Here is a 27,605-nt window from a genome sequence, read left to right on the forward strand (position 1 = left end):
GGTCTAGAATGTGCCTCTGCAGCTCTGACACACACACACACACACACACACACACACACAACCACAGCCATTCTGGTATTTTTATTAAAGTGTCTGGATTGCGGATCTGTGGTGTGTGTGTGTGTGTGTGTGTGTGTGTGTGTGTGTGTGTGTGTGTGTCGGTCACAGGCAGCAGCTCAGCTCCCATCTGGATCGGCCCCAATCAGCAGAATACCTGCAGATTGGCAGCCCCAGACACACGCTCTGTGACTGGATGAGCCTGCTAGCGGATTGGACTTCCTGTCTCTCTCTGTCTGCCTCTCTCATATTGATCCGGGTTTCCATGCTATTCTTAGTCCCACTGGGGCCCTGAGCACTCAGCACAGCACGGGGATGCTGCTCCACTCCATGGGAACACAGGCCTGGTTTCATGCACTATCATGCTGTAGGGCTTGTCTGCTATTGTAGAGCAGTCATGATGCTTTTCAACGACAAGACGTTGAAGAAAATTGTGCTTGAAGTGAAGCCAGAAGCACTGATATTACTGTTGTGTTTTACTTTGGAGTTTTTTCCTTTACTGTATATGTATCAAGACAAGCATCCGAGCCAGTATACTGTCAAATTATAGTAACACTTTGTTAGTGCCAAGATAGGGACACTCATGGAGAAATGCTGAACACTGCACTGGACTCTGTACATTGAAGTATACTTTTGTTTTTGGTTAGTGCCGGCACTGAGCTGTAAAATAATATTTCACCCTTTCAGACTTAGTTAGACAGTAGCCTATTTGCGTTTAGTAATGATATACAATGACATGATTTTGTTTGTTTGATTTATACTTCTTCTCTATTTGTTCCTTTGTTACTTGGATGAAGCCCAGAAACATGAGCACACTTCATTACAGAGGCAGCAAAAAGAGAGAGGGAGAAAAGTAGCTCCCTTTCTAACGAGGATTCCAGATGGCTTGAGGTTAATGTTTGCCACGTTGCTGCATTGTTGCACAAAGCATACAATAAAACTATAAAGAGAGGAAAGTGAGAGAGAAAAACAAGAGGGAAGGAGAGAGAGAGAGTTGGGGGAGGGGAATAACAGTCACGTATTGAAGGAAGGGCATTTCAGGACAAGTGCCACATCACACCCTCAAACTCTCCTCCATCCCCTTTTCCCTTCTCCCTCCTTCACTCACTCGCTCTCTCTCTCTCTCTCTCTGTCGCCGTTGCGGCACAGTAAAATATCATATCTTTAGAAGAAATGTTTTGCCAGAGAGTGTCAGTCTTAGTTCAGAGTATGATATTAAAGTTCCATTAACACACCAGTGATGTAGTGAGAGAACAGCATGTCAACACCGAAAGTCTTTCAACCTTTTTAAATGTCACTTTCTATCTCCTTCAACCTCATGGACTGCATGTGTGATTGATTCCACCGTCATTTGGATTAGAACCATAACCGTCTATCGCAGGTTTTCTAATCCCACACAGATGGAGTGAGCCTCAGCCTTGATTCATCTTGTTTTTAACTTACCATGCAGAAGAAATGACAAGCATTTGTTATTTCATTCCATTTCTCCAGTTTTAATCAGAGAAGAGTTTCAGAAACAACACACTGGTGAATATCTTGGTGAATCTAGCTAGGTTAGGGTAGTTGTTAACTGTCGAGTATATAGATTGGGGATAATGACAAAGTACATGGCAGTGACTCTTCCCCTAATTCCCCCAAATCAGATATGGTAATCAGGCCCAACGTTTCGTCAGTGTAATCAGGCAGAGCTGAGTCCCAGGACAGGCCGCCTGCCGCTGCAGATAATCACCCCTCCCTCTAAACTGGGGCGATGTGAAGCTCACCGCCGCGTAGCCTACGTCAGGGGCGGGATCACAACTACAGGAGGGAAGATAGCTGGATAACCGTCGTCCTGTAACTGCCTTTACCCTCCAACCGAACCAAGGACACAGTCATCTTCTCATGTCTTGTGCTGCTATTTCAGAATAACAAAGCTACAGCTTTGAGAGGACGTCATGAAGATATTCCTATGAAACGTCCTCGCTCATCCCTTTCCCTCCTACCACTTTATTGACTTGATTGAATGAGCCATGCTCATTAGTTCTACTGTACCTCTCAAAGTCTATATGATCAACACCCAAGATATTAGTCAGTCCCGGGCCCCAGCTCTAGCAGATCGCCTTTTGACAAGGCAATTTTCCCTCCAGAAGAATTCCTTTTGCCTAGTAGTTGAGGTTAAGCCTTTAGGCACTAGTGCCAAGCCACAGTCCATCAGCTGGAGCTTCCATCCATCTATACAACACATCCCATCACCCAGGCAGGCCCCGGGCAAGCACCCAGCCATTTGTGGGAGGATGGTTGCCTCAGATGACCTCCTGTTTTGATGCCTATCTGGTCTCTTGACACACGCTGCAAGTTTTATAGGAGTGCTGAGATACTCAGTCTGTGTTCATTATTTCCCTACCTTGGGGGAAAACATGGGGGAAGCCTCAACCTACAGTGCCTTCAGAAAGTATTCACACCCCTTGACTTTTTTCACATTTTGTTGTGTTTCAGCCCGAAATTAAAATAGATTAAATTTAGATTTTTTTGTGTCACTGGCTGACACACAATACCCCATAAATTAATAAAAAGTGAAAATCTGAAATGTCTTTAGTCAATAAGTATTCAACCCCTTTGTTATGGCAAGCTTAAATAAGCTCAATGTGCTTAACAAGTCACATAATAAGTTGCATGGACTCACTCTGTGTGCATATAATAGTGTTTAACATGATTTTTTAAAGACTACCTCATCTCAGTTCCACACACATACAATTATCTGTAAGGTCTCTCAGTCCAGCAGTGAAGTTCAAACCATTTCAGATTCACCCACAAAGACCAGGGCGGTTTTCCAATGCATTACAAAGAAGGGTACCTATTGGTAGATGGGTAAAAAAAGAATATCCCCTTTGAGCATGGTGACATTGTTAATTACACTTTGAATGGTGTATCAATACACCCAGTCACTACAAAGATACAGGCGTCCTTCCTAACTCAGTTTTCAGAAAGGAAAGAAATTGCTCAGGGATTTCACCAGGAGGCCAATGGTGACTTTAAAACAGTTACAGAGTTTAATGGCTGTGATATGAGAAAACTGAGGATGGATCAACAACATTGTAGTTACTCCACAATACTAAACTAATTGACAGAGTGAAAAGAAGGAAGCCTGTACCGAATAAATATATTCCAAAACATTCATCCTGTTTGTAACAAGGCACTAAAGTAATACAGCAAAACATGTGGCAAAGAAATGACCTTTATGTCCTGAATACAATGTGTTATGTTTGGGGCAAATCCAATACACCACATTACTGAGTACCACTCTCCATATTTTCAAGCATGGTGGTGGCTGCGTCGTGTTATGGGTATGCTTGTAATCGTTAAGGGCTGGGGAGTTTTTCAGGATAAAAAATACACCTGTTTGTCTGCTTTCCACCAGACACTGGGAGATGAATTCACCCTTCAGCAGAACAATAACCTAAAACACAAGGCCAAATCTATACTGGAGTTGCTTACCAAGAAGACAATGTTCCTGGCTGAGTTACAATTTTTACTTAAATATATTTGAAAATCTATGGCATTACCTGAAAATGTATGTCTAGCAATGATCTATAACCAATTTGACAGAGTTTGTAGTATTTTTAAAAGAATAATAGGCACAATCTAGGTGTGGAAAGCTTTTAGAGTCCCAGAAAGACCCACAGCTGTAATTGTGGCCAAATGTTCTTCTACAAAGTATTGACTTAGGGGTGTGAATACTTGTGTAAATTAAATATTTCTGTATTTCATTTTTAATACATTTTCAATAATGTCTAAACATGTTTCCCCTTTGTCATTATTGGGTATTGTTTGTAAAATAATATATATATTCAATCCATTTCAGAATTCAGGCTGTAACACAACAGAATGTGGAATAAGTCAAGGGGTATGAATACTTTCTGAAGGCACTGTATTTGTTGCTTTTGAGTGCATTTCACACTACTTTTGGATTATAATTGGATTGTAAGGCTCGTATGAATGAAAATCAGATGCATTATACAACAACAACAAAACACTTCAACCAGTAAAATGGCTCTTTAGCTAGCTTTGCTACAGTGTATGTCAATGAGTGTTAGCATTCTAGCTAGTAACTGCTGCATCCAAAATAAGCAACTATATCAACCAAATATAATCTTAGTGACTGTTCAAGCAATAAACAAAACATAATTGTAAGCCAATGAAAAGTAATAACTAAGTAAATCTATGCTATGTTGAATGGGAGGAGATGGTGAACCGCAATTGTTTTCCCACACGATTGTACTTGTTTATGACGTGAATACAGTAGCAACTCAGAGTATAAGTGGTTTGAACTGAGAGATGAAGTTAAGGGTCTCACTTTCAAGACAATACTTTCAAAGAATCTCCAACAGCATATTAGACAGGGCATTATCTCTGTCTGTATCTAAACTAAACATGAGACCTACAGAGGTCTGTCATGGTTCCACCCCTCTCTCTTTCTCTCAGTGTACCCAGGCTGCACTTGACAGCTCACAGATTTGTGCTGTGGTGGTGGACAGACAGTGGTGAGGTCTCGTCAAAAGAACACTTAACAGTCTTACGAAAAACCACTCTGGTTGCTTAACAACCTCCCTTTCTCTTTCTGGTCGCTGCTGGTTCACCCCTCACATGTGGCGTAAACATACCAGAGTGTCAGACCACCTCAGTCTGACTCTCATTAGCCTCCCTGACATCACTGGCTCTGGTTCACTTCAATGCTGCTTATTGTACCAATAGGATGGATGACAGCATCTGCATCTGCCAATGAAATGTCCCATAGTGACTGATTACACTAGTGTTTTAATTGAATGCATTACAGTAGATGTAATGTAGAGTAAGATCAATTGCGAAAACACTCAATCAATTCAGGCTCATCCTTCTTGATAGCCGCCATGAAGCGCACCGTTATGTTAAGGCTGGTCAAGACGACAAGCCACCAGTTGTGAATGTGTGTATGTTGCAGCTGGAAATGTCTTTATTCACAAGCAGAGCACTGTACAGTAATGAAGTAGTTAGTGGCTGTGGCTGGGTCATCTAAGCTGAAGCATGCTGTATCAGAAGTGAGTGCTCAGGGCACCACTGGCCTCCACACTGCCCCCTGTGGTTACAGGTGGACATCCACCCAGGCCACGCCTACTTGGAAGAGGTTTTTAAAATGGTAATGCTTTTACAGTGCATTCGGAAAGAAATCATACCCCTTTACTTTTTCCACGTTACAACCTTATTCTAAAATGGATTAAAACAAATGTTTCCCCCTAATCAATCTGCACATAATACCACATAATTACAAAGCAAAAACATTTGAGCAAAAACTGAAATATAACATTTACATAAGTATTCAGACCCTTTACTCAGTACTTTGTTGAAGCACCTTTGGAGGAAATTACAGCCTTGAGTCTTCTTGGGTATGATGCTACAAGCTTGGCACACCTGTATTTGGGAAGTTTCTCCCATTTTTCTCTGCAGATCCTCTCAAGCTCTGTCAGGTTGGATGGGGAGCATCGCTGCACAGCTATTTTCAGGTCTCTCCAGAGATGTTCGATCGGGTTCAAGTCCGAGCTCTGGTTGGGCCACTCAAGGACATTCAGAAACTTGTCCCGAAGCCACTCCTGCATTGTCTTGGCTGTGTGCTTGGGGTCGTCGTCCTGTTGGAAGGTGAACCTTAACCCCAGTCTGAGTTCCTGAGTGCTCTGAAGCAGGTTTTCATCAAGGATCTCTCTGTACTTTGCTCCTTTCATCTTTCCCTCGATCCTGACTAGTCTCCCAGTCCCTGCCGCTGAAAAACATCCCCACAGCATGATGCTGCCACCACCATGCTTCACTGTAGGGATGGTGCCAGGTGTCATGTGCCTTTTACTGAGGAGTAGCTTTCATCTGGGCACTCTACCATAAAGGCCTGATTCGTGGAGTGCTGCAGAGATGGTTGTCCTTCTGGAAGGTTTTCCCATCTCCACAGAGGAACTCTGGAGCTCTGTCAGAGTGACCATCGGGTTCTTGGTCACCTCCCTGACCAAGGCCCTTCTCCCCCGATTGCTCAGTTCGGCCGGGTGGCCAGCTCTAGTTAGTCTTGGTGGTTCCAAACTTCTTCCATTTAAGAATGATGGAGGCCACTGTGTTCTTGGGGACCAATGCTACCGAAATGCTTTGGTGCCCTTCCCCAGATCTGTGCCTCGACACAATCCTGTCTCAGAGCTCTACGGACAATTCCTTTGACCTCATGGCCTGATTTTTGCTCAGAAATTTTATTTGAAATACATTTGCAAAAAAAAATGAAAAAAAGGTTTTCACTTTGTCATTATGGGGTATTGTGTGTAGATTGATGAGGATTTTAAAAAAAAAAATCCATTTTAGAGTAAGGCAATAACGTAATATTTTCCGAATGCACTGTATATTAGTGTAACTAACTGTCTTGGTGAACATTATGTGAGTCTGCTGTGAAATTAGCATTGACCACACAGAATAACAAGGCATTGGCCCTCTGTGTAAAAAAAAATCTGTGTAAAAAATGAGCTGGGCAGACAGAGAGCAGCAGGAAAGTGAGACATTAACATCATTGGCAGGCCTGTCCATGAAGTTGTTCCTAGAGCATACCATTGTGGTCTGATATGTGTGTTATTGTTTGCCATCAATTCAGCTCTCTGGCTCACATTATTGTCATTCCAGTAAAGTCCACTTGAAGCAAGCGGGAAACTGTAGACAGAGTGTAAAGAAAGGGATCAGCGAGCTAGCCGGGGCTTCTCACCACGGAGTGTGAGAGTTTGTTATGGATATACTACATTGTTGCCAAGCCAAAAGCCTATTTGAAAGGGAATCTGCTGTGAATGGAAGAAAGAGGAGAGCGTGAAGGACAGCCTGCCTGCCTGGTGGTAATTCTTCTCTGTTGAGGTTCCAGGTGGTGGTGGGAAGACTCCTGTAACTGTCTCCAACACAAACAGGCCAAACAGGCCGCGCCACCTAGGTGCCCACCCAGGAAGGAGAGGCCAAGACAGGCTGCCACACAGTCACTGTGCCACCCTGTCGATACGGGGATGCTTGAGCATGGTGTCACTATGTTATCATGTGATTATATGTTAAGGTGTGCGTGTGTTTTATCATTTATTATTTAATCTGCAAGATTTTGTGTGCAGGCCGCTCCACAAATGATATGTTGTGCTCAGATTTTAGGGAGAGATCTTTATATCCAATCCAAAGGGGATGGTGGGTGGTTTAAACATTTTATATAAATATATATTTTAATAAGTCAATGAAATCTGTCAAAAAATAGCTTGAAAAGTACACGGCATTCACATCTGGTTTTAATATTGTGGCTTTTGGAAAAACAGGAAAAATAGAGTTTCATCATTCTTACACACAATATAAACAGGGCCTTTCCTGGCGCGATTGAGGCTCACGACTAGTCACTATTGTTGTTTAATAGCTCTTCGTGTTAGCTGGGGGGGCTGTGGGAATACCCTCCCGGCGTGTAGCCTAGCGATTAAGATTGTTGGGCCAGTAACCGAAAGGTTGTTGGTTTGAATCCCCCTAGTTGACTAAGTGAAAAATCTGTTGATGTACCCCTGAGCAAGGTGCTTAACCCTAAATGCTCCTATAATTTGCTCTGGAAAGGAGCGTCTGCTAAATGACAAAACTTTATTAATTTGAAAGGTTGTAGAACAACTGTGAGAAGGGCACTTCTGGTGACTTTTTAAAAGGACATTTTACTCCAAAATGCAAGAAAATGGTATTATGTTGACACCATCTGAAATATAACTGATGCACGCCACTGCACTGTAGGAAGATGATGAGGGAGCAAGCTGTGGCTCTGCTCCCGTGGCTCTCATTTGTGCCACTGCTCGCTCTGTCTACTACAAATATAAGTTAGAATTTGTCACTCTGTTCTTAAAGGCATAGTGCAAGATTATGGCAATCAAGCCCTTTTGGTACTTATCTAGAGTCATCTAAACTGATGGATAAAAATGATCTGCATGTAAGTTGAAGGTAGTTGAAGGTAGTTTCGGGAGCCATTAATAACTAGCGCAATGACTGGAAGTCTATGGGATTGGCTAACTCCCTTCAAACTGCACGCAGAAACAAATGTTATCCATGAGTCTGGGTAAGTAGAAAATGGTTTAATTGGCCAAATATCGCATTGTCCCTTTTTTAAAGCAGCAATATACGGTTGAAGTCGGAAGTTTACATACACTTAGGCTGTTGTCATTAAAACTTGTTTTTCAACCACTCCACAAATTTTTTGTTAACAAACTATAGTTTTGGCAAGCCGGTTAGGACATCTACCTTGTGCATATGACACAAGTCATTTTTCTATTAATTGTTTACAGACAGATTATTTCACTTGAAAATTCACTGTATCACAATTCCAGTTGGCCATCAATTTTGTGCATTTCACAAAATAGATGGCGTCATAAGGACAGAAAATGATGTGGATATATTGAAGCAACATCTCAAGACATCAGTCAGGAAGTTAAAGCTTGGTCACAAATGGGTCTTCCAAATGGACAATGACCCCAAGCATACTTCCAAAGTTGTGGCAAAATGGCTTAAGGACAACAAAGTCCAGGTATTGGAGTGGCCATCACAAAGCCCTGACCTCAATCCTATAGAAAATTTGTGGGCAGAACTGAAAAAGCGTGTGCGAGCAAGGAAGCCTACAAACCTGACTCAGGAATGGGCCAAAATTCACCCAATTTATTGTGGGAAGACTGTGGAAGGCTACCCAAAACGTTTGACCCAAGTTAATCAATTTAAAGGCAATGCTACCAAATACTAATTGAGTGTATCTAAACTTCTGACCCACTGTGAATGTAACGAAAGAAATAAAAGCTCAAATACATAATTCTCTCTACTATAATTCTGACATTTCACATTCTTAAAATAAAGTGGTGATACACACACACTACCGTTCAAAAGTTTGGGGTCACTTAGAAATGTCCTTGTTTTTGAAAGAAAGGACATTTTTCGTCCATTAAAATAACATCAAATAGATCAGAAATACAATGTAGACATGGTTAATGTTGTAAATGACTATTGTAGCTGGAAACAGCTGATTTATTTGGGAATATCTACATAGGCGTACAGAGGCCCATTATCAGCAACCATCACTCCTGTGTTCCGATAGCACGTTGTGTTAGGTAATCCAAGTTTATCATTTTAAAAGGCTAATTGATCAGTAGAAAACCCTTTTGCAATTATGTTAGCACAGCTGAAACTGTTGTTCTGATTAAAGAAGCAATAAAACGGCCCTTCTTTAGACTAGTTGAGTATTGTGTGTTCGATTACAGGCTCAAAATGGCCAGAAACAAAGTATTTTCTTCTGAAACTTGTCAGTCTATTCTTATTCTGAGAAATGAAACGCTATTCCATGTGAGAAATTGCCAAGAAACTGTGGATATGGTACAACGCTGTGTACTACTCCCTTCACAGAACAGCGCAAACTGGCTCTAACCAGAATAGAAAACGGAGTGGGAGGCCCCGGTGCACAACTGAGCAAGAGGACAAGTACATTAGAGTGTATAGTTTGAGAAACAGGCGCCTCACAAGTCCTCAACTGGCAGCTTCATTAAAAAGTACCCGCCAAACACCAGTCTCAACGTCAACAGTGAAGAGGCGACTTCAGGATGCTGGCCTTCTAGGCAGAGCTCCTCTGTCCAGTGTCTCTGTTCTTTTGCCCATCTTAATCTTTTCTTTTTATTGGCCAGTCTGAGATATAGCTTTTTCTTTGCATCTCTGCCTAGAGCGCCAGCGTTCCGGAATAGCCTCTTCACCATTGACGTTGAGACTGGTGTTTTATATATATATTTGTGTATGTGTGTGTGTACACAATAGCAGTCAAAAGTTTGGACACACCTACTCATTAACAAAATGTGGAAAATGTCAATGGGTCTGAATACTTTCCAAATGCACTGTATCTACAGTACCAGTCAAATGTGTGGACACACCTACTCATTCAAGGGTTTTTATTTATTTTTACAATGTTCTACATTGTAAAATAATAGTGAAGACAGTGAAGACATCATATAAAATAACACATGGAATCATGTAGTAACCAAATAAGTGTTAAACAAATGTAAAAAAATAAAATAAAATAAAAAGTATATTATTCAATGTAGCCACCCTTTGCCTTGATGGCAGCTTTGTACACTCTTGGCATTCTCTCAACCAGCTTCACCTGGAAGCTTCACCAGCTTCACTGTTTTCCAACAGTCTTGAAGGAGTTCCAACATATGCTGAGAACTTGTTGGCTGCTTTTCCTTCACTATTTGGTCCATTTCATCCCAAACCATCTCAATTGGGTTGAGGTCGAGTGATTGTGGAGGGCAGGTCATCTGATGCAGCACCATCTCTCTTCTTCTTGGTCAAATAGCCCTTAAACAGCCTGGAGGTGTGTTGGTTCATTGTCCTGTTGAAAAATGAATTGAACTCTAATGAACTTATCCTCTTCAGCAGAGGTAACTTTGGGTCTTCCTTTCCTGTGGTAGTCCTCACGAGAGCCAGTTTCATCATAGCGCTTGATGGTTTTTGTGACTGCACCTGAAGACACTTTCAAAGTTCTTGAACTTTTCCGTATTGACTGACCTTCATGTCCTAAAGTAATGATGGATTGTCGTTTCTCTTTACTTATTTTAGCTGTTCTTGGACTTGGTCTGTTACCAAATAGGGCTTTCTTTGTATACAACCCCTACCTTTGTAACAACTGATTGGCTCAAATGCATTAAGAAGGAAAGATGTTCCACAAATTAACTTTTAACGAGGCACACCTGTTAATTCAAATCAAATCAAATCAAATTTTATTTGTCACATACACATGGTTAGCAGATGTTAATGCGAGTGTAGCGAAATGCTTGTGCTTCTAGTTCCGACAATGCAGTGATAACCAACAAGTAATCTAACTAACAATTCCAAAACTACTGTCTTATACACAGTGTAAGGGGATAAGGAATATGTACATAAGGATATATGAATGAGTGATGGTACAGAGCAGCATACAGTAGATGGTATCGAGTACAGTATATACATATGAGATGAGTATGTAGACAAAGTAAACAAAGTGGCATAGTTAAAGTGGCTAGTGACATAAGAATGCAGTCGATGATCTAGAGTACAGTATATACATATGCATATGAGATGAATAATGTAGGGTAAGTAACATTATATAAGGTAGCATTGTTTAAAGTGGCTAGTGATATATTTACATCATTTCCCATTATTTGGGTCAGTGTCAATGACAGTGTGTTGGCAGCAGCCACTCAATGTTAGTGGTGGCTGTTTAACAGTCTGATGGCCTTGAGATAGAAGCTGTTTTTCAGTCTCTCGGTCCCAGCTTTGATGCACCTGTACTGACCTCGCCTTCTGGATGATAGCGGGGTGAACAGGCAGTGGTTCGGGTGGTTGATGTCCTTGATGATCTTTATGGCCTTCCTGTAACATCGGGTGGTGTAGGTGTCCTGGAGGGCAGGTAGTTTGCCCCCGGTGATGCGTTGTGCAGACCTCACTACCCTCTGGAGAGCCTTACGGTTGAGGGCGGAGCAGTTGCCGTACCAGGCGGTGATACAGCCCGCCAGGATGCTCTCGATTGTGCATCTGTAGAAGTTTGTGAGTGCTTTTGGTGACAAGCCGAATTTCTTCAGCCTCCTGAGGTTGAAGAGGCGCTGCTGCGCCTTCTTCACGACGCTGTCAGTGTGAGTGGACCAATTCAGTTTGTCTGTGATGTGTATGCCGAGGAACTTAAAACTTGCTACCCTCTCCACTACTGATCCATCGATGTGGATAGGGGGTGTTCCCTCTGCTGTTTCCTGAAGTCCACAATCATCTCCTTAGTTTTGTTGACGTTGAGTGTGAGGTTATTTTCCTGACACCACACTCCGAGGGCCCTCACCTCCTCCCTGTAGGCCGTCTCGTCGTTGTTGGTAATCAAGCCTACCACTGTTGTGTCGTCCGCAAACTTGATGATTGAGTTGGAGGCGTGCATGGCCACGCAGTCGTGGGTGAACAGGGAGTACAGGAGAGGGCTCAGAACGCACCCTTGTGGGGCCCCGTGTTGAGGATCAGCGGGGAGGAGATGTTGTTGCCTACCCTCACCACCTGGGGGCGGCCCGTCAGGAAGTCCAGAACCCAGTTGCACAGGGCGGGGTCGAGACCCAGGGTCTCGAGCTTGATGACGAGCTTGGAGGGTACTATGGTGTTGAATGCCGAGCTGTAGTCGATGAACAGCATTCTCACATAGGTATTCCTCTTGTCCAGGTGGGTTAGGGCAGTGTGCAGTGTGGTTGAGATTGCATCGTCTGTGGACCTATTTGGGCGGTAAGCAAATTGGAGTGGGTCTAGGGTGTCAGGTAGGGTGGAGGTGATATGGTCCTTGACTAGTCTCTCAAAGCACTTCATGATGACGGAAGTGAGTGCTACGGGGCGGTAGTCGTTTAGCTCAGTTACCTTAGCTTTCTTGGGAACAGGAACAATGGTGGCCCTCTTGAAGCATGTGGGAACAGCAGACTGGTATAGGGATTGATTGAATATGTCCGTAAACACACCGGCCAGCTGGTCTGCGCATGCTCTGAGGGCGCGGCTGGGGATGCCGTCTGGGCCTGCAGCCTTGCGAGGGTTAACACGTTTAAATGTCTTACTCACCTCGGCTGCAGTGAAGGAGAGACCGCATGTTTTCGTTGCAGGCCGTGTCAGTGGCAATGTATTGTCCTCAAAGCGGGCAAAAAGTTATTTAGTCTGCCTGGGAGCAAGACATCCTGGTCCGTGACTGGGCTGGGTTTCTTCTTGTAGTCCGTGATTGACTGTAGACCCTGCCACATGCCTCTTGTGTCTGAGCCATTGAATTGAGATTCCACTTTGTCTCTGTACTGACGCTTAGCTTGTTTAATAGCCTTGCGGAGGGAATAGCTGCATTGTTTATATTCGGACATATTACCAGACACCTTGCCCTGATTAAAAGCAGTGGTTCGCGCTTTCAGTTTCACGCGAATGCTGCCATCAATCCACGGTTTCTGGTTTGGGAATGTTTTTATCGTTGCTATGGGAACGACATCTTCGACGCACGTTCTAATGAACTCGCACACCGAATCAGCGTATTCGTCAATATTTCCATCTGACGCAATACGAAACATGTCCCAGTCCACGTGATGGAAGCAGTCTTGGAGTGTGGAGTCAGCTTGGTCTGACCAGCGTTGGACAGACCTCAGCGTGGGAGCCTCTTGTTTTAGTTTCTGCCTGTAGGCAGGGATCAGCAAAATGGAGTCGTGGTCAGCTTTTCCGAAAGGGGGCGGGGCAGGGCCTTATATGCGTCGCGGAAGTTAGAGTAACAATGATCCAAGGTTTTACCACCCCTGGTTGCGCAATCGATATGCTGGTAAAATTTAGGGAGTCTTGTTTTCAGATTAGCTTTGTTAAAATCCCCAGCTACAATGAATGCAGCCTCCGGATAAATGGTTTCCAGTTTGCAAAGAGTTAAATAAAGTTAGTTCAGAGCCATCGATGTGTCTGCTTGGGGGGGGATATATACGGCTGTGATTATAATCGAGGAGAATTCTCTTGGAAGATAATGCGGTCTACATTTGATTGTGAGGAATTCTAAATCAGGTGAACAGATTTAAATGCATTCCAGGTCACTACCTCATGAAGCTGGTTGAGAGAATGCCAAAAGTATGCAACGCTGTTATCAAGGCAAAGGGTGGCTACTTTGAAGAATCTCAAATATAAAATATATTTAGATTTGTTTAAGACTTTTTTTTTTACATGATTCCATATGTGTTATTTCATAGTGTTGTCTTCTATTATTCTACAATGTAGAAAATAGTTAAAAAAAATATATATAAAAGTGTGTCCAATTTTTTGACTGGTACTGTATATATTACAATGAAATCATATTTTTCGGAGTGCCGGCTACAATTTGGTAGCGGCGCACCACCACTGCTGAATGAATATTAGGGAAACACTGCAATTTGTGTGCTTAGGGGAAAAACACACATATCCAGACACTTGATCCTTTATCTGAATGAGTACCCTTCCGCAAGCTGGTAGCTATTCCTCTAGTCTCCTGATAGAGCAAAAAGCCTTGTGTGTTATTACTGTCACGCCGCTCCCACCCCTTAAAGACCCAGTACTACAGGAAGCTGCAATCTACTGCAAGAAAAGGCCAGCTGGTCCAATTATCAGAGCCCACCATTTTCACACAAATGCCTGACATTCACTGTAACCCACTCCTTTCCTGGGTTCTCAGCCCAGCCAGCCGAGGAGCTGGAATTTGGGCTTTTTGCAGCTGCGTAACGTGCGTCTTTTACTGTTTGACATATTTTTCAGATGCCAGACTTTTCCCATTCATTTATTTTTTAGTATCGTAACATTTATTTGACGACAACCTGACCTTTACTATTCTTGTATTTTTCCTGTCATCTAATCTTCTCTCCCTACATCCTTCTCTGTCCTTGCGTCTCACTTTTTCACCCCTCCGAATCCCTGTACTTTTTCTGTGTGTGTTTTACTGTTGGCCGTGGTTGTTTATCAGTTGGAGAGCTGTGCGTAGTGTTTGACAGACATGACTTAGGGCTGTCCTCTGCCCAGCTCTCCTCGGCGTAGCCTCTATCTATCAGACTGTATATAGGACACTTTAGTGCTCCAGCACATAAAAGGATGGCTGTATTAAATTAAATTAAAGCCAGTACTGCAGCGCCTGATTTTCTCATGCTCAGCTATTCTTTTCTGAATGAATTAAAAGAAGAATGCTCTCCAAGCTGACTTAGGGCTCTGTAATTCTGCTAGGGCTTTCCATTGTGTAATCAGAGCAGGTTTACTGTGTATTTCAGCAATAACCCAGATTCAGGCTTAAGCTGTAGGAAAGTCTATCTTGAAATATAGAGTATAAACAGGATTAAAGCAACCATTTACCAGCCAAGCCAGTGCAGACAGCACTTGCTTTGTTTACAAGAGAGGTTAGCTACCTTGAATGTAAAGTAGCGGTCTCTGCAATTTATTCTGAATAAATTCGGATTATGTTTAACAATACCATGGAACTCATTAGATGGTTGGATAATTTGTCCAATAGAAGTTTTCTGTATGATTGGTTTCTATGTGGAATCTGGTCTAATGGATCAGTCCTCTTCTATTGACTGTATTTTTCGGACATTCTCCACACCATCCATTCTAAATGTTAAACAGCGTAGGGAGTTTGTGGGTGGGGAGGACTGCTGGGGCTCGGTCGATAGCTGTAACTCAGACTGTCTGCATGGGCAGAAAATGAGGGAGGGAAAGAAGCGAGGCAGAGAAGTGCAAGCAAGAGGGGGAAAGAAATCGAACAGATGGGGAGAGAGAGACCACCAACGTTTTTTGCAGTAATATCTCTGCGTTGGCTATGTTCTTGTCATTCCCAAAAATTAGGTTTGAAATTGAATTGGCGATGTGAAATTGATTGGGGTTGCTGAAGGGAAAACCGAGACGGAGAGAGCGAGGCAGACAAAATGAAGGGAGATCGGTGAGCTCGCTAGCTCTGTTGCTGGGGCAGAACGCCATTGTTTGGTTTGTTCTCCCGGCATGTAGGCCTTGCCAGCCAGGCTCTAAGCTCAGCTGCAGTGAGCGGAACAATCTTACCACACAAACACTGAGACATAGATGTACACTGAGACGTACCAGCAAACGGTACCAGAGCATCGGCTATCGGACCAAATGGATCTGAGACAGCTTCTACCCCAAGCCATAAGACTGCTAAATAGTTCATTACATGGTTAGGACTATTTGCACTGACCAGATCTTGCACTGACTCTATGCACACTCACAAGACTACACTGAGTGTACAAAACATTAGGAACAGCTGCTCTTTCCATGACAGATTGAGCAGGTGAATCCAGGAATTTTCTGCTGCTACTCTGTTTTTCATTTGACTCATTATTATCTATCCCTATAACTAATCACTTTACCCAGCCTTCATGTATTGGTATATTTGGTATTTTATTAGGATCCCCATTAGCTGTTGCAAAAGCAGCCGCTACTCTTCTTGGGTTCCACACAAAACATAATACAGAATGACATAATACAGAACATCAATAGGCAAGAACAGCTCAAGGACAGAACTACATACATTTTTTTAAAGGCACACATAGCCTACATATCAATGCATACACACAAACTATCTAGGTCAAATAGGGGAGAGGCGTTGTACCTTAAGGTTTTGCTTTATCTGTTTTTTGAAACCAGGTTTGCTGTTTATTTGAGCAGTATGAGATGGAAGGAAGTTCCATGCAATTAGGGCTCTATATAATACTGTACGCTTTCTTGAATTTGTTATGGATTTGGGGACTGTGAAAAGACCCCTGGTGGTATGTCTGGTGGGATAAGTGTGTGTGTCAGAGCTGTATGTAAGTTGACTATGCAAACAATTTGAGATTTTCAACACATTGATGTTTCTTGTGAAAATAATCAGTCTCTCCTCAACTCTTAGCCAAGAGAGACTGGCATGCATAGTATTTATATCAGCCCTCTGATATCAATTAAGAGCAAAACGTGCCGCTTTGTTTTGGGCCAGCTGCAGCTTAACTAGATCTTTCCTTGAAGCACTGGACCACACAACTGGACAATAATCAAGATTAGACTAAACTAGTGCCTGCAGAATTTACTTTTTGGAGTATGGTATCAAAAAAGCAGAGCATCTCTTTATTACAGACATACCTCTCCCCATCTTTACAAACATTGAATCTATACATTTTGAACATGACAGTTTAAAATCTAAAAGTAACACCAAGTTATTTAGTCTCCTCAACTTGTTCAACAGCCACACCATTCATTACCAGATTCAGAGGTCTAGAGCTTAAGGAATGATTTGTACCAAATACAATGCTCTTAGTTTTAGAGATGTTCAGGACCAGTTTATTACTGGCCACCCATTCCAAAACAAAACTATTTGTTAAGGGTTTCAGTGACTTCATTAGCATACATGGACTCACATGCTTTGTTTAATGCCAGTGGCAGGTCATTGGTAAAAATAGAAAAGTGTAGAGGGCCTAGAGAGCTGCCCTGCGGTACACCATACTTTACATGTTTGACATTAGAGAAGCTTCCATTAAAGAAAACCCTTTGAGTTCTATTAGATGGATGGCTCTGAATCCACGATATGGCAGAGGTTGAAAAGCCATAACACATGAGTTTTTCAACAACAGGTTATGGTCAATAATATCAAAGGCTGCATTGAAATCTAACGGTACAGCTCCCACAATCTTCTTATTATCAATTTCTTTCAACTAATCATCAGTAATTTGTGTCAGTGCAGTACATGTTGAGTGCCCTTCGCTATAAGTGTGCTGAAAGTCTGTTGTTAATTTGTTTATTGAGAAATTTGGTCATATTTGGTCAAACACAATTTTTTCCAACAGTTTACTAAGAGCTGGCAGCAAGCTTACAGGTCTGCTGTTAGAACCAGTAAAGGCAGCTTTACCACTCTTGGGTAGCGGAATTACTTTGGCTTCCCTCCAGGCCTGAGGACAAAGGCTTTCCTCTCAGCTCAGATTAAAGATATGACAGATCGTAGTGGCTATAGAGTCAGCTACTGTACCATCCTCGGTAGCATTCCATCTAAGTTGTCAATGTACATATCTACTTCAAATACCTCATACTAGAGGTCGACTGATTAATCGGAATGGACGATTTAATTAGGGCCGATTTCAAGTTATCATAACAATCGGAAATCGGTATTTTTGGACACCGTTTTTTTTTAACACCATTTTTATGTCTTTATTTAACTAGGCAAGTCAGTTAAGAACACATTCTTATTTTCAATGGCCTAGGAACGGTGGGTTAACTGCCTCGTTCAGGGGCAGAACGACAGATTTTCACCTTGTCAGCTCGGGGGATTCAATCTTGCAACCTTACAGTTAACTAGTCCAACGCTCTAACAAGCTGCCTCTCATTGCACTCCACGAGGATCAATGCCTTTCTTAAAATCAATACACAGAAGTATATATTTTTAAACCTGCATATTTAGCTAAAAGAAATACAGGTTAGCAGGCAATATTAACCAGGTGAAATTGTGTCACTTCTCTTGCGTTCATTGCACGCAGATTGCACGCAGAGTCAGTGTATATGCAACAGTTTGGGCCGCCTAATTTGCCAGAATTTTTACGTAATTATGACATAACATTGAAGGTTGTGCAATGTAACAGGAATATTTAGATTTATGGATGCCACCCCTTAGATAAAATACGGAACGGTTCCGTATTTCACTGAAAAAAATCTTGTTTTTGAGATGATAGTTTCCGGATTCGACCACATTTATGACCTAAGGCTCGTATTTCTGTGTGTTATTATGTTATAACTAAGTCTATGATTTGATAGAGCAGTCTGACTGAGCGGTGGTAGGCAGCAGCAGGCTCGTAAGCATTCATTCAAACAGCGCTTTCGTGGGTTTTGCCAGCAGCTCTTCGTTGTGCGTCAAGCATTGCGGTGTTTATGACTTCAAGCCTATCAACTCCCGAGATTAGGCTTGTGTAACCGATGTGAAATGGCTAGCTGGTTAGCGGAGTGTGCGCTAATAGCGTTTCAAACGTTACTCGCTCTGAGACTTGGAGTGGTTGTTCCCCCTTGCTCTGCATGGTTAACGCTGCTTCGAGGGTGGCTGTTGTCGTTGTGTTCCTTGTTCGAGCCCAGGAAGGAGCGAGGAGAGGGACGGATGCTATACTGTTACACTGGCAATACTAAAGTGCCTATAAGAACATCCAATAGTCAAAGGTTAATGAAATATAAATGGTATAGAGAGAAATAGTCCTATAATTCCTATAAAAACTACAACCTAAAACTTCTTACCTGGGAATATTGAAGACTCATATTAAAAGGAACCACCAGCTTTCATATGTTCTCATGTTCTGAACAAGGAACTTAAACGTTAGCTTTCTTACATGGCACATATTGCACTTTTACTTTTTTCTCCAACACTTTGTTTTTGCATTATTTAAACCAAATTGAACATGTTTCATTATTTATTTGAGGCTAAATTGATTTTATTGATGTATTATATTAAGTTAAAATAAGTATTCATTCAGTATTGTTGTAATTGTCATGATTACAAATAAAAATTAAAAATCGGCCGATTTAATCGGCATCAGCTTTTTTGGGTCCTCCAATAATCGGTATCGGCGTTGAAAAATCATAATCGGTCGACCTCTACCTTATATCCCTCTCTGCGCATTGATCTGGTACAGGACTCCCTGTAATATAGCTAAACAAAATTGTATTTTATTCCTTGTGTTAATACATTTCTTTTTATTATAATTTTTTAACTCTGCAACGTAAAGCAAGCATTTCATGGGTATGTCTACACCTGTTGTATTTGGTGCATGTGACAAGTAAACATTAGATTTGAGAGAGATCACAAGAGACAGCCACTGGTGTCAGGGCACAAGCACTAAACATTGTTTTATTTACCTGCATTTTTTCAATATCATTACAAACTAGTAAAGCATGCGGTATGCTTCAACATACCACAGCAAGAAGTAAGCTTCGTATATATTAATGTTTTAGGAAACATATATGGTACTGTGGTTGAGGATAGAATTTGAGTGAATTATCTATTATACAGCATTAAGAAGGGGTGGTCTTACTCCAGCCAGACAGAGCCTAGATGAGCTTTGCTCCAGCACTGTCAATACTGCTAAAAAGTGCATTACTGTGATTACCTTGTTACACACTACAGAGAGGTTATCGGTTATAAATTGGATTTGGATTGACCATTCAATTCCAATTCCATTTGTGATTTCACAGTAGAAAGTTGGTCTGACCGGTTTAATCGTTACAAGGTAGCCTTCTCTATACCAACGACACAGATGGCAAAAGCTTGGTTATCTTCATTAATTAGTGCATTATCACTACATATTAAAGCTTCTCATAATGGTTCATGTTTATTAAGTTATTTTTCATAATGGCTCCAGTAAGGGATGTGGTTTTGAGAACACAGCAATGTCTGTGATTCATATGAAATTCCTGCTCTCGGTTGTAAGGGAACAGACCGGTCATAATTGTTTCAGTATTTTGGCCTATGCTGGCCTACTGTCACATCATCATAGCTTGGGTTCTAGTTCTGCCAGAAACAGAGCTGCTGGAGAAATAGCTCCTCTCACTGAGTGACTGATGGGAAATGGGTTTGGGAGAAGCCAATGGTTTTCTCTCCAAATCAGCCCAGGCACCAGGGTAACTGTGAATAGACCGCCTTGCCTACAAATGCGTCTCTTGGCTTCCTCTGTCCACTTCAGCCTGCTGTTGGCTTTAGCCAGCCGCTATATTTACAATAATGTCATGAGATCAAAATGAAACCAACTACTGGGAGCATGGTAGAAATTCTAATTCACCAGCCTTGTTGTTTTCCTGTTATGGGAGCATGTACACTGCTCAAATGGTTGTGTTACAACAATGAATCTCGTAGTTACGAGTATACTTGCATCTTGGACCATATCTCTGGTGGTGGGGGACTTTTATGAGTAATTGTGGTCAGTTTACGACAGACAAGCATGTGTCCCCTGGTTGGACTGAGGAGGGAAGCTACTTTGCTTCCCTGTGCTTGTAATGCTGTCTTTTCTGTGTTGTAATTTAACTGTGACTCACTGTGATTCCAGAGTAACTCAGCTAGAATGTCTTTCTCGTTAAGTCACTTCTTTAACAAAACATTCTCTCTTTCTCTCTGCCCCCCCCCCACACACACACTCTGTGCATCTCTATCCCTCTCTTTATTTCTCTCTTTGGTTCTCTCTTTTTCTCTCTTTCTCTCCCTCTGCCAACAGCAGTTCACTGGCACTGCTCTGTCTTTTTGTCTTTCGTCTCAAGGGGTGACTTGGCACAGGGGCATGCTGGCACTGTTCAACAGGGTTAGTTGTACTTTGTGTGTTCTTGCTCTGGGCGAGAAAGAGAGACGGGAGGGAGGGAGAGTGAGTGAAAGAGAGACGGTAGAAAGAGCAATCTAAAATGGCTGCCAACAGCAAACTCCTCTGCACATGAAATGTCTGCCAAAAATGATGTTATGTTGAGTGATCCCTGGCCAGAGAAATAACTTACTTGGAAAGAAAATAGCAACAACAAGGGCCACGATAAATATGTATTAATAGTAAATGTGCAAAGATGAGGTCGGGAAATATGAGGGAGAGGATAGAGAGAGAGAGAGATAGGGGAGAGAGTTTTTCGGCAAATTCAGAAAGTACGCAATAACACATTTCCAAACTGCTTATATTGATGAAATGTGAAAAAAAATATATAAAATAAGAAAATAACAAGTTTAGGGCCAGGGTGGGGCAGTAAGAAGATCAGTTTCACCCTCATTGAACTTTGGTCAAGCTCACGAGGGGACAGCTGCAATGGTCATTTAATATCCATTCTGACATTTCTAAGTTTATCATGTTTAAATGGTATTGCAGAGGTGTTGGTGATTTGTTCGTTAACTCTTACAACCCTGGAATGATAAAACCATCAAAAGTAAGATATTACTTGAAAATCTAACAATAAGATTTGAACAGTTAACAAAATGGCCGTCAACTACTTTGGTAGGGAAAATGGATGGTGTCCTGCTTCGGACATCGTTTTATTGCATCACCATATGGCATGATGCCCTGCACTCCCACCCTCCCAAAAACCGCTAGAAACCCTAATATAAACTTTGTTCTAAAATATATGAAAGAAAATATGGAAACTATGTATTTGTTTTCCAGAGCATTGTCTTTGGGGCATTACGGGTCTTTGTGTGTGCCAGTGTCTAGCCTAGTCTTGCTCTCATTCTCTCTTTCTTTTGCTCATTGTGCCAGCAATTTTGTCTGAGGGCATATTAAAAAGTCTAATCAATCCATGTAATATAGCCTACACTTGCACAATAAATGCATTATTTATTTTAGACAGGTCTAAAGAAGCATGGTATGAAGAAAATGTTGTCTGTTTCAGAAGAAAATAATACCAAACTCTGAGTTGTCCTTATGTTAGGTGATGTGGCTGTGCCATATGACTGTGGGCTATGTTAGTTAATTTAGAAGACAAGATTTACTTATAATTCCGTGGCATTATTTTATAGTATGAAGAAACTCAAATAAATATTTTCTCCAAAGGATTTGAGGGAGTGCGCACATGCAGCTACTCTGTGTTGAGCGGTTAACAAAGAAATAGGTATTCCTATATGCTTCATTCAGACATATTAATGTAACTTTAGTTGGGCTATATGAAATTATTTTGAATACATTGTTAGGCTGTTTTTTGCTCAGGCTGTACACACTCCAATAGTCTCTCATTCACAATTTGACAAGCACTTGATAATGCCTCGAATTCCACGGCGGCATCCCCTTTGTGGACGTAATGCACCCTAACAATATTCATGGCTTTGGCGGCCCGGAGTGCTGCGTTGTGCACTTCTCCCTGAGTGTGCTGCGCAATCGGAAGCGTCTCTCACTCACACGGCTCTCTGTCACGTGATTGGGTCTTTCTCACAGGCTACAAGTTAAGACAGACACATCGGGGATGCAACTGCACGCGTCCTTATCCAATCCAATGCATATTGAAGATATTTTTTTGTCAGTCAACAAGATGAGTAGCCCTAACGAACAACAAAAGCACCAGCCTATGTCAATCTACTATCCTCCACGGTAAAGGTCAACCTATTATTTTCTGTGCCAGAAATAAATATTCCAAACATAGTCTGGGACAGTTGTGGGATGTGATAGATCCCAAATGAATACAATTTTTTTTAATGCAATGTGGCTGACGCAACAGATCAGAACGTTTAGCTTAAAATGTTGATAAACTATTAGGCTATTTCTTCACATTATAAGCATAGCAATGCGCACATGGCAGTAGGCTATAAACACAAATGTTCCATTAGTGGAAAACACCATTATCAAAAGTGACTGCAAAAGCATGTAATGCTTTTATTATAAAGGTGCATTTTTATAGTGAAAATGATCTTCCCCCAACTTGAAACTCACTCGCTGCTTGTATGCCAGTTAGGCTCTACACCCCTTATAAAGCAGATTAATGTGGTTCATTTTAAGAAGTTATTTGTCCACTTTAGTTGTGATACGAACCTTGTTAAAACATATAGGCCTATGGGCTAGGCTACATGAGGTGTGCAACTATGATTAGAACAAGTCGCCAAAAAAAGGCATTGTTTGTTATGCTGGGCGTCATTCACAAGTGATAATATATAATTCACAAGTGATAGGCTAATATTGACACCATCAGACTATTCTTGTATTAAACTTGTCTTTACATATACTAAATCATATGTGTGACATTTACTTTGATTTAGAATGGACCATTATCGTGCACCTGTATCGAAACTGGGGCAGTGGGAAAAAAATCAATGTCATCTATGCACTTAAATATTACGCTTTTCCCCATGTTTTTTCTTCTTCATCCCAGCCATATAGGCTATACTCCTATTGTAAATATAAGCAATGTGCGTAATATTAGGAAAGTTGAGAAATAAATATAGTAGGCCTAGCCTATAGAAAGCCGATGGGATCCTCGTCTTTTTATTAGCGGCCATCACTCTGTTTTCTCCCACAATTGCATAGCAATATAGAGATGTTGCGCAACATGAGCATTGATGTCAGAGTGTTTCGTGGGACAATAGAGTGCTGAGTACCAGGCAGTTCGCAATTTGGTAGGCTACTAATGACCAGCAGCATCAGAGCTTGGAGAAGCCTAATTACCATGACTAAACGGTCATGTGGAATTTGACTGCCTTGGTCACCGCAACAGCCCTATGTCTGGCTCACTTGTCCAGTGTAGAGGGAAGCAGGGTGCTTGTTCTAGTGATGGGGAGTCAATGTGAAGATCTCAATGAGGCGCTCCCTCCACATGCTCTAAGCTCCAACATGTGGAGCATTGTGGAATGTGTGTGGCTTTGATCTGTGAGTGGAGTCATGCCTATCTGATAGAAGGGAGCCCCATTTATTTATCTTTTATGTTTTCACTGCTGTTCACTTGGAATGCCAGCCAGACTCTTTGTGGTAAATCTAGTGTTCTTCTGGTTTGGGCCGCACTTTATTGATTTACTTGTATTATCTGCATTTGCCAGGTGTCAGTTCACACAAATAAAAGTTGGTTTTCTGGTTGGATTGTGTGGCCTTGCCATTGTTGTGATGCTTCACTGAGTGTACATTTTGGCAAAACAACTAAAATAGCCTGCCAGAAACCTTTTTTGCAATTGGATTAGTGTTACATTTCCTAAACAAGGAAGTTATTAAGTGAGGTATTTGGGTCATGTTTCACATTGAAACCCTACTTGTTATAATAGCTTTAGTACTATCTATTCAATATAGTGCTTAACCTTTTTGATATTTGTCACATTATTCCTCACTAAATAGGTTATTTTCTAGACTGTTTACTACTTTAACACCCTCAAATTAGCCATTTATGTGGTAAGACAAATGATGCTGGGTTTAGACTGTTTCTGACCCCCCCCAACACCCCCTCTCTGTCTGTCTCTTTCTACCCCCTCTCTCTTCCTTTCCTTCCCTCTCTTCAGAGTCAGAGCAGAGCAGTAGCCCACGCACAGGTATTGGGTCAGATCAGGAGGATAGCCGAGCTGCCACCATGGGTAAGGGGCCCGAAGGACTCTCTCTCTCACACACACACACACACACACACACACACTCATCCAAATACCAACACACGCTGAATTATTCATACACATTTACACACTACCAGACAGTGACATAAGCTTTGAGATAGTTATGAATCCAGTACCCACAGACACACACAATACCTTTCACGGTAATATATGGAATCCAATATATTACAGGTTTCTATCAGGCTAAAACATGATTTAAATGTGTTTTACTGGCTTGCTGATACTCTGACATTTGTTGTGTCCTTGTCTTGTGATGTCTCTTAAAAGTGAGAAGTTACTGTAATGTTTGTTGTATGTCACAGAACTCTCCATGGTGACTCATCTCTGTGTTTTCCAGATGCTCCTGAGTTTCAGGAAAGCTTTGTGACATCAGGAGTTTTTAATGTAACAGAGCTGGTGCAAGTGTCCAGAAGTAAGATTTTACACCTTTTTATTAAGCTACTCGTGGTTTTATGTATTTGTGGTTGAATGGAAAAATATAACAAAAATCCATATTTAGTTCTTAAAACGTCATGTGTGGCTACTTTCATTATAACTTCCTAGCCATAACTTACACAGCAACATGCTTAGGAGCTGGACATGTGTCACATAAACTATGGTGATTAAAGTTCTGACAGCCCTCTTCAGTGAAAAAATTACTAGCTCACTAACTCTGGCCCGCAGGCAGGGGGTGGAAACTCCCAGCCACTCTCTGGCAGTCACTCTGTTCCCCTCAGTAGCTGAGCTCCTAGTCTCTGCAATGCTGCCTGTTTCACTGCAATTCAACCATCAGATAGATACACAGAAATAGGGAACACGTGGATGGTATAACAGGCTAGATGATAAAAGTGGTAGGGAACATCCAGGTCCAGGATTGCGGGAGATACTAACGTAATCCACTTACAGCATTAATCACAGACAACATGCAGAGTAAACCTCTCCTTACTGTCTACACCCCATCAGACACTCAATATGATTTCTGACTGGGAATCAGATCATATGGCTTTAGAATGACATTTTTTTACGACTTCCTCGTCCTTTATGTTGTTTTATCTGTCTCAGGGTGGATTTTGCAGATGTTATATCCATTCAATATTTTCTATTCACATTGCCAAGGCTATGTGCTCAGTTGTTGGCTGGGGATGCTGTGCTTACCAGGCCTGGCATTAGCAGTGAATTAGGGCTACATTAACACAGCCCCCACATGGCCAACCAGCCTCCAAACACTCTGTATGAATAAGCATCCTCTCCCAGCCACACACAGGCTTCACTAGTCACCACCTGGGATCTCCAGTCACTTACCCTCCAATCTGACTTGTCATTTGCATCCGTTATTTCATTAGGTTTAGAAATGGAGTTGAATCAGATTTGAAAGACAGCTAATGTGAAGGGAGCTGAAGGGAGAGAAGCTCGGGCCATCTGTCACATGCAATTGATCACGTTTTCAGTTTTCCCAGTGATAATCCGTTCTCCAAAGGGTCAGTCTTCATCTGTCATTCAGTAGGAGCAACAAGCTCTGATGCACGTACATTCACGCACGTGTGCGCGCACACACACACACACACCACAGCTGACAGCTGATGTGGAATGCTGTAGCTACAATTATCAAAACTAAATGAGTGAGTTATTATGGTGCATAGGGAAAACATTTCACTTTACACCTGTCAAACAGGCTCTCTGTTTTCCATGTCACGCCTTGACTGACTAATTGGAAGGAAACGTAGTTAAAGACTTCAATTAACCACCTGCCATCTGGTCTCCCTGGGGAAAAGACTGCTATTTCAGATTCACTCCCTCCACTCCCCAAATCCTCAGCTGCACATGCTGCTATGCTATAACAGCTATCACCTGCACCTCTGTTTATGTGACACATTCACATTCATATCACAAACTCCACAACACTTGTATCATGTATTTACGCTAATATCAAAGCGTGTGATTTAAACCCCAAGAGGCGTTGATTTTAGACTACATAATTAGCTTATTTAACTAATGTTACTTGTAAGTGCTTTCTACTGTATTTACCCAGGCCTCATATGGGATGCATATCCTATGAGACATTAGCCGCTTTTTAGAAGTCATGAATTCGCCACTGACCTACTTTACTAGTGTAATTAAACAGAGCAGAATGTGTTGTTATTACTGCTTTGCATCACCATGGCTATCCAGCTCAACCATAGAAATGAATCCGACACATTGACTTGAAGGGGGATTCCTGTTCTAATCATTTTGTTTCTATGTGTTCAACCTCCCCTGCTCATGTTCGGAGATCCCTCCATGGTTATTCCTTTTTGGCCAGAGTTTCCTGTAAGGTGCAGGTGAAGGACTTTCTACACTGGAGATCCATGAATCCTCCCTTTGTCTTGTGTTCCCCAGCGTCTCGGTACAGTGTATGAGTCAGGGAGAGATTGATTGCCTGGGGATCTGTAGTGACGCCATCCCACTGTTAATAAGCGTACCTCCCCTAACAAATGGGACATTATTCTCCGAGCTCACTGTCTCCCCACGGCTCAGTACAGTATAGTACACACTAGCGTAGTATACTGCAACAACATCTCTGTCCACTCCAACCTGAACACAGCACAGTAGCAGGCAGCCATTAATGCACATGGCCATATAAATGACATTAGTGGAAACCTGAGAGGGGAAATGGGGTAAATGCTGATAGATGGCTGCTACATCCTCATACTGTTGTCCTGAGAGTTGAAGTGCAGTAGCAGACTGCAGCTGGGATTGTCCACTTTTTGTAACCTCTCGCTCAACGTCAATAAAACGAAGGAGCTGATCGTGGACTACAGGAGACAGCAGAGAGAGTACACCCCCATCCACATCGACGGGACCACAGTGGAGAGAGTCCAAAGCTTAAAGTTCCTCGGCGTACACATCACTGAGGACCTGAAATGGTCCCTCCACACCGACAGAGGGGGGTGCGGTCAGTCCAATGCATCATCGGAGGCACACTGCCTGCCCTCCAGGACATCTACAGCAGCCTGCT

General features: G+C 42.1%; 1 protein-coding gene across 7 annotated transcripts in view; it reads left to right on the top strand.

The window, feature by feature from the left end:
- The window catches only part of LOC115108389 (nuclear factor 1 C-type-like), a 134,231-nt gene that overhangs the window by 79,367 nt on the left and 27,259 nt on the right, over positions 1-27,605 (top strand). For 6 of the 7 annotated variants that reach the window (XM_029632651.2, XM_029632654.2, XM_029632648.2 and 3 more), the window contains exons 3-4: positions 24,527-24,598; positions 24,969-25,043. The exons of the other annotated variant lie outside the window; for it this stretch is intronic. In XM_029632651.2, the coding sequence (XP_029488511.1) occupies positions 24,527-24,598; positions 24,969-25,043 (147 nt within the window). The remainder of the gene's footprint in view (positions 1-24,526; positions 24,599-24,968; positions 25,044-27,605) is intronic. 7 annotated transcript variants of the gene reach the window in all.

Source organism: Oncorhynchus nerka, linkage group LG24 (assembly GCF_034236695.1).
Source record: "Oncorhynchus nerka isolate Pitt River linkage group LG24, Oner_Uvic_2.0, whole genome shotgun sequence".
In the NCBI taxonomy this organism is placed as follows: Eukaryota; Metazoa; Chordata; class Actinopteri; order Salmoniformes; family Salmonidae; genus Oncorhynchus; species Oncorhynchus nerka.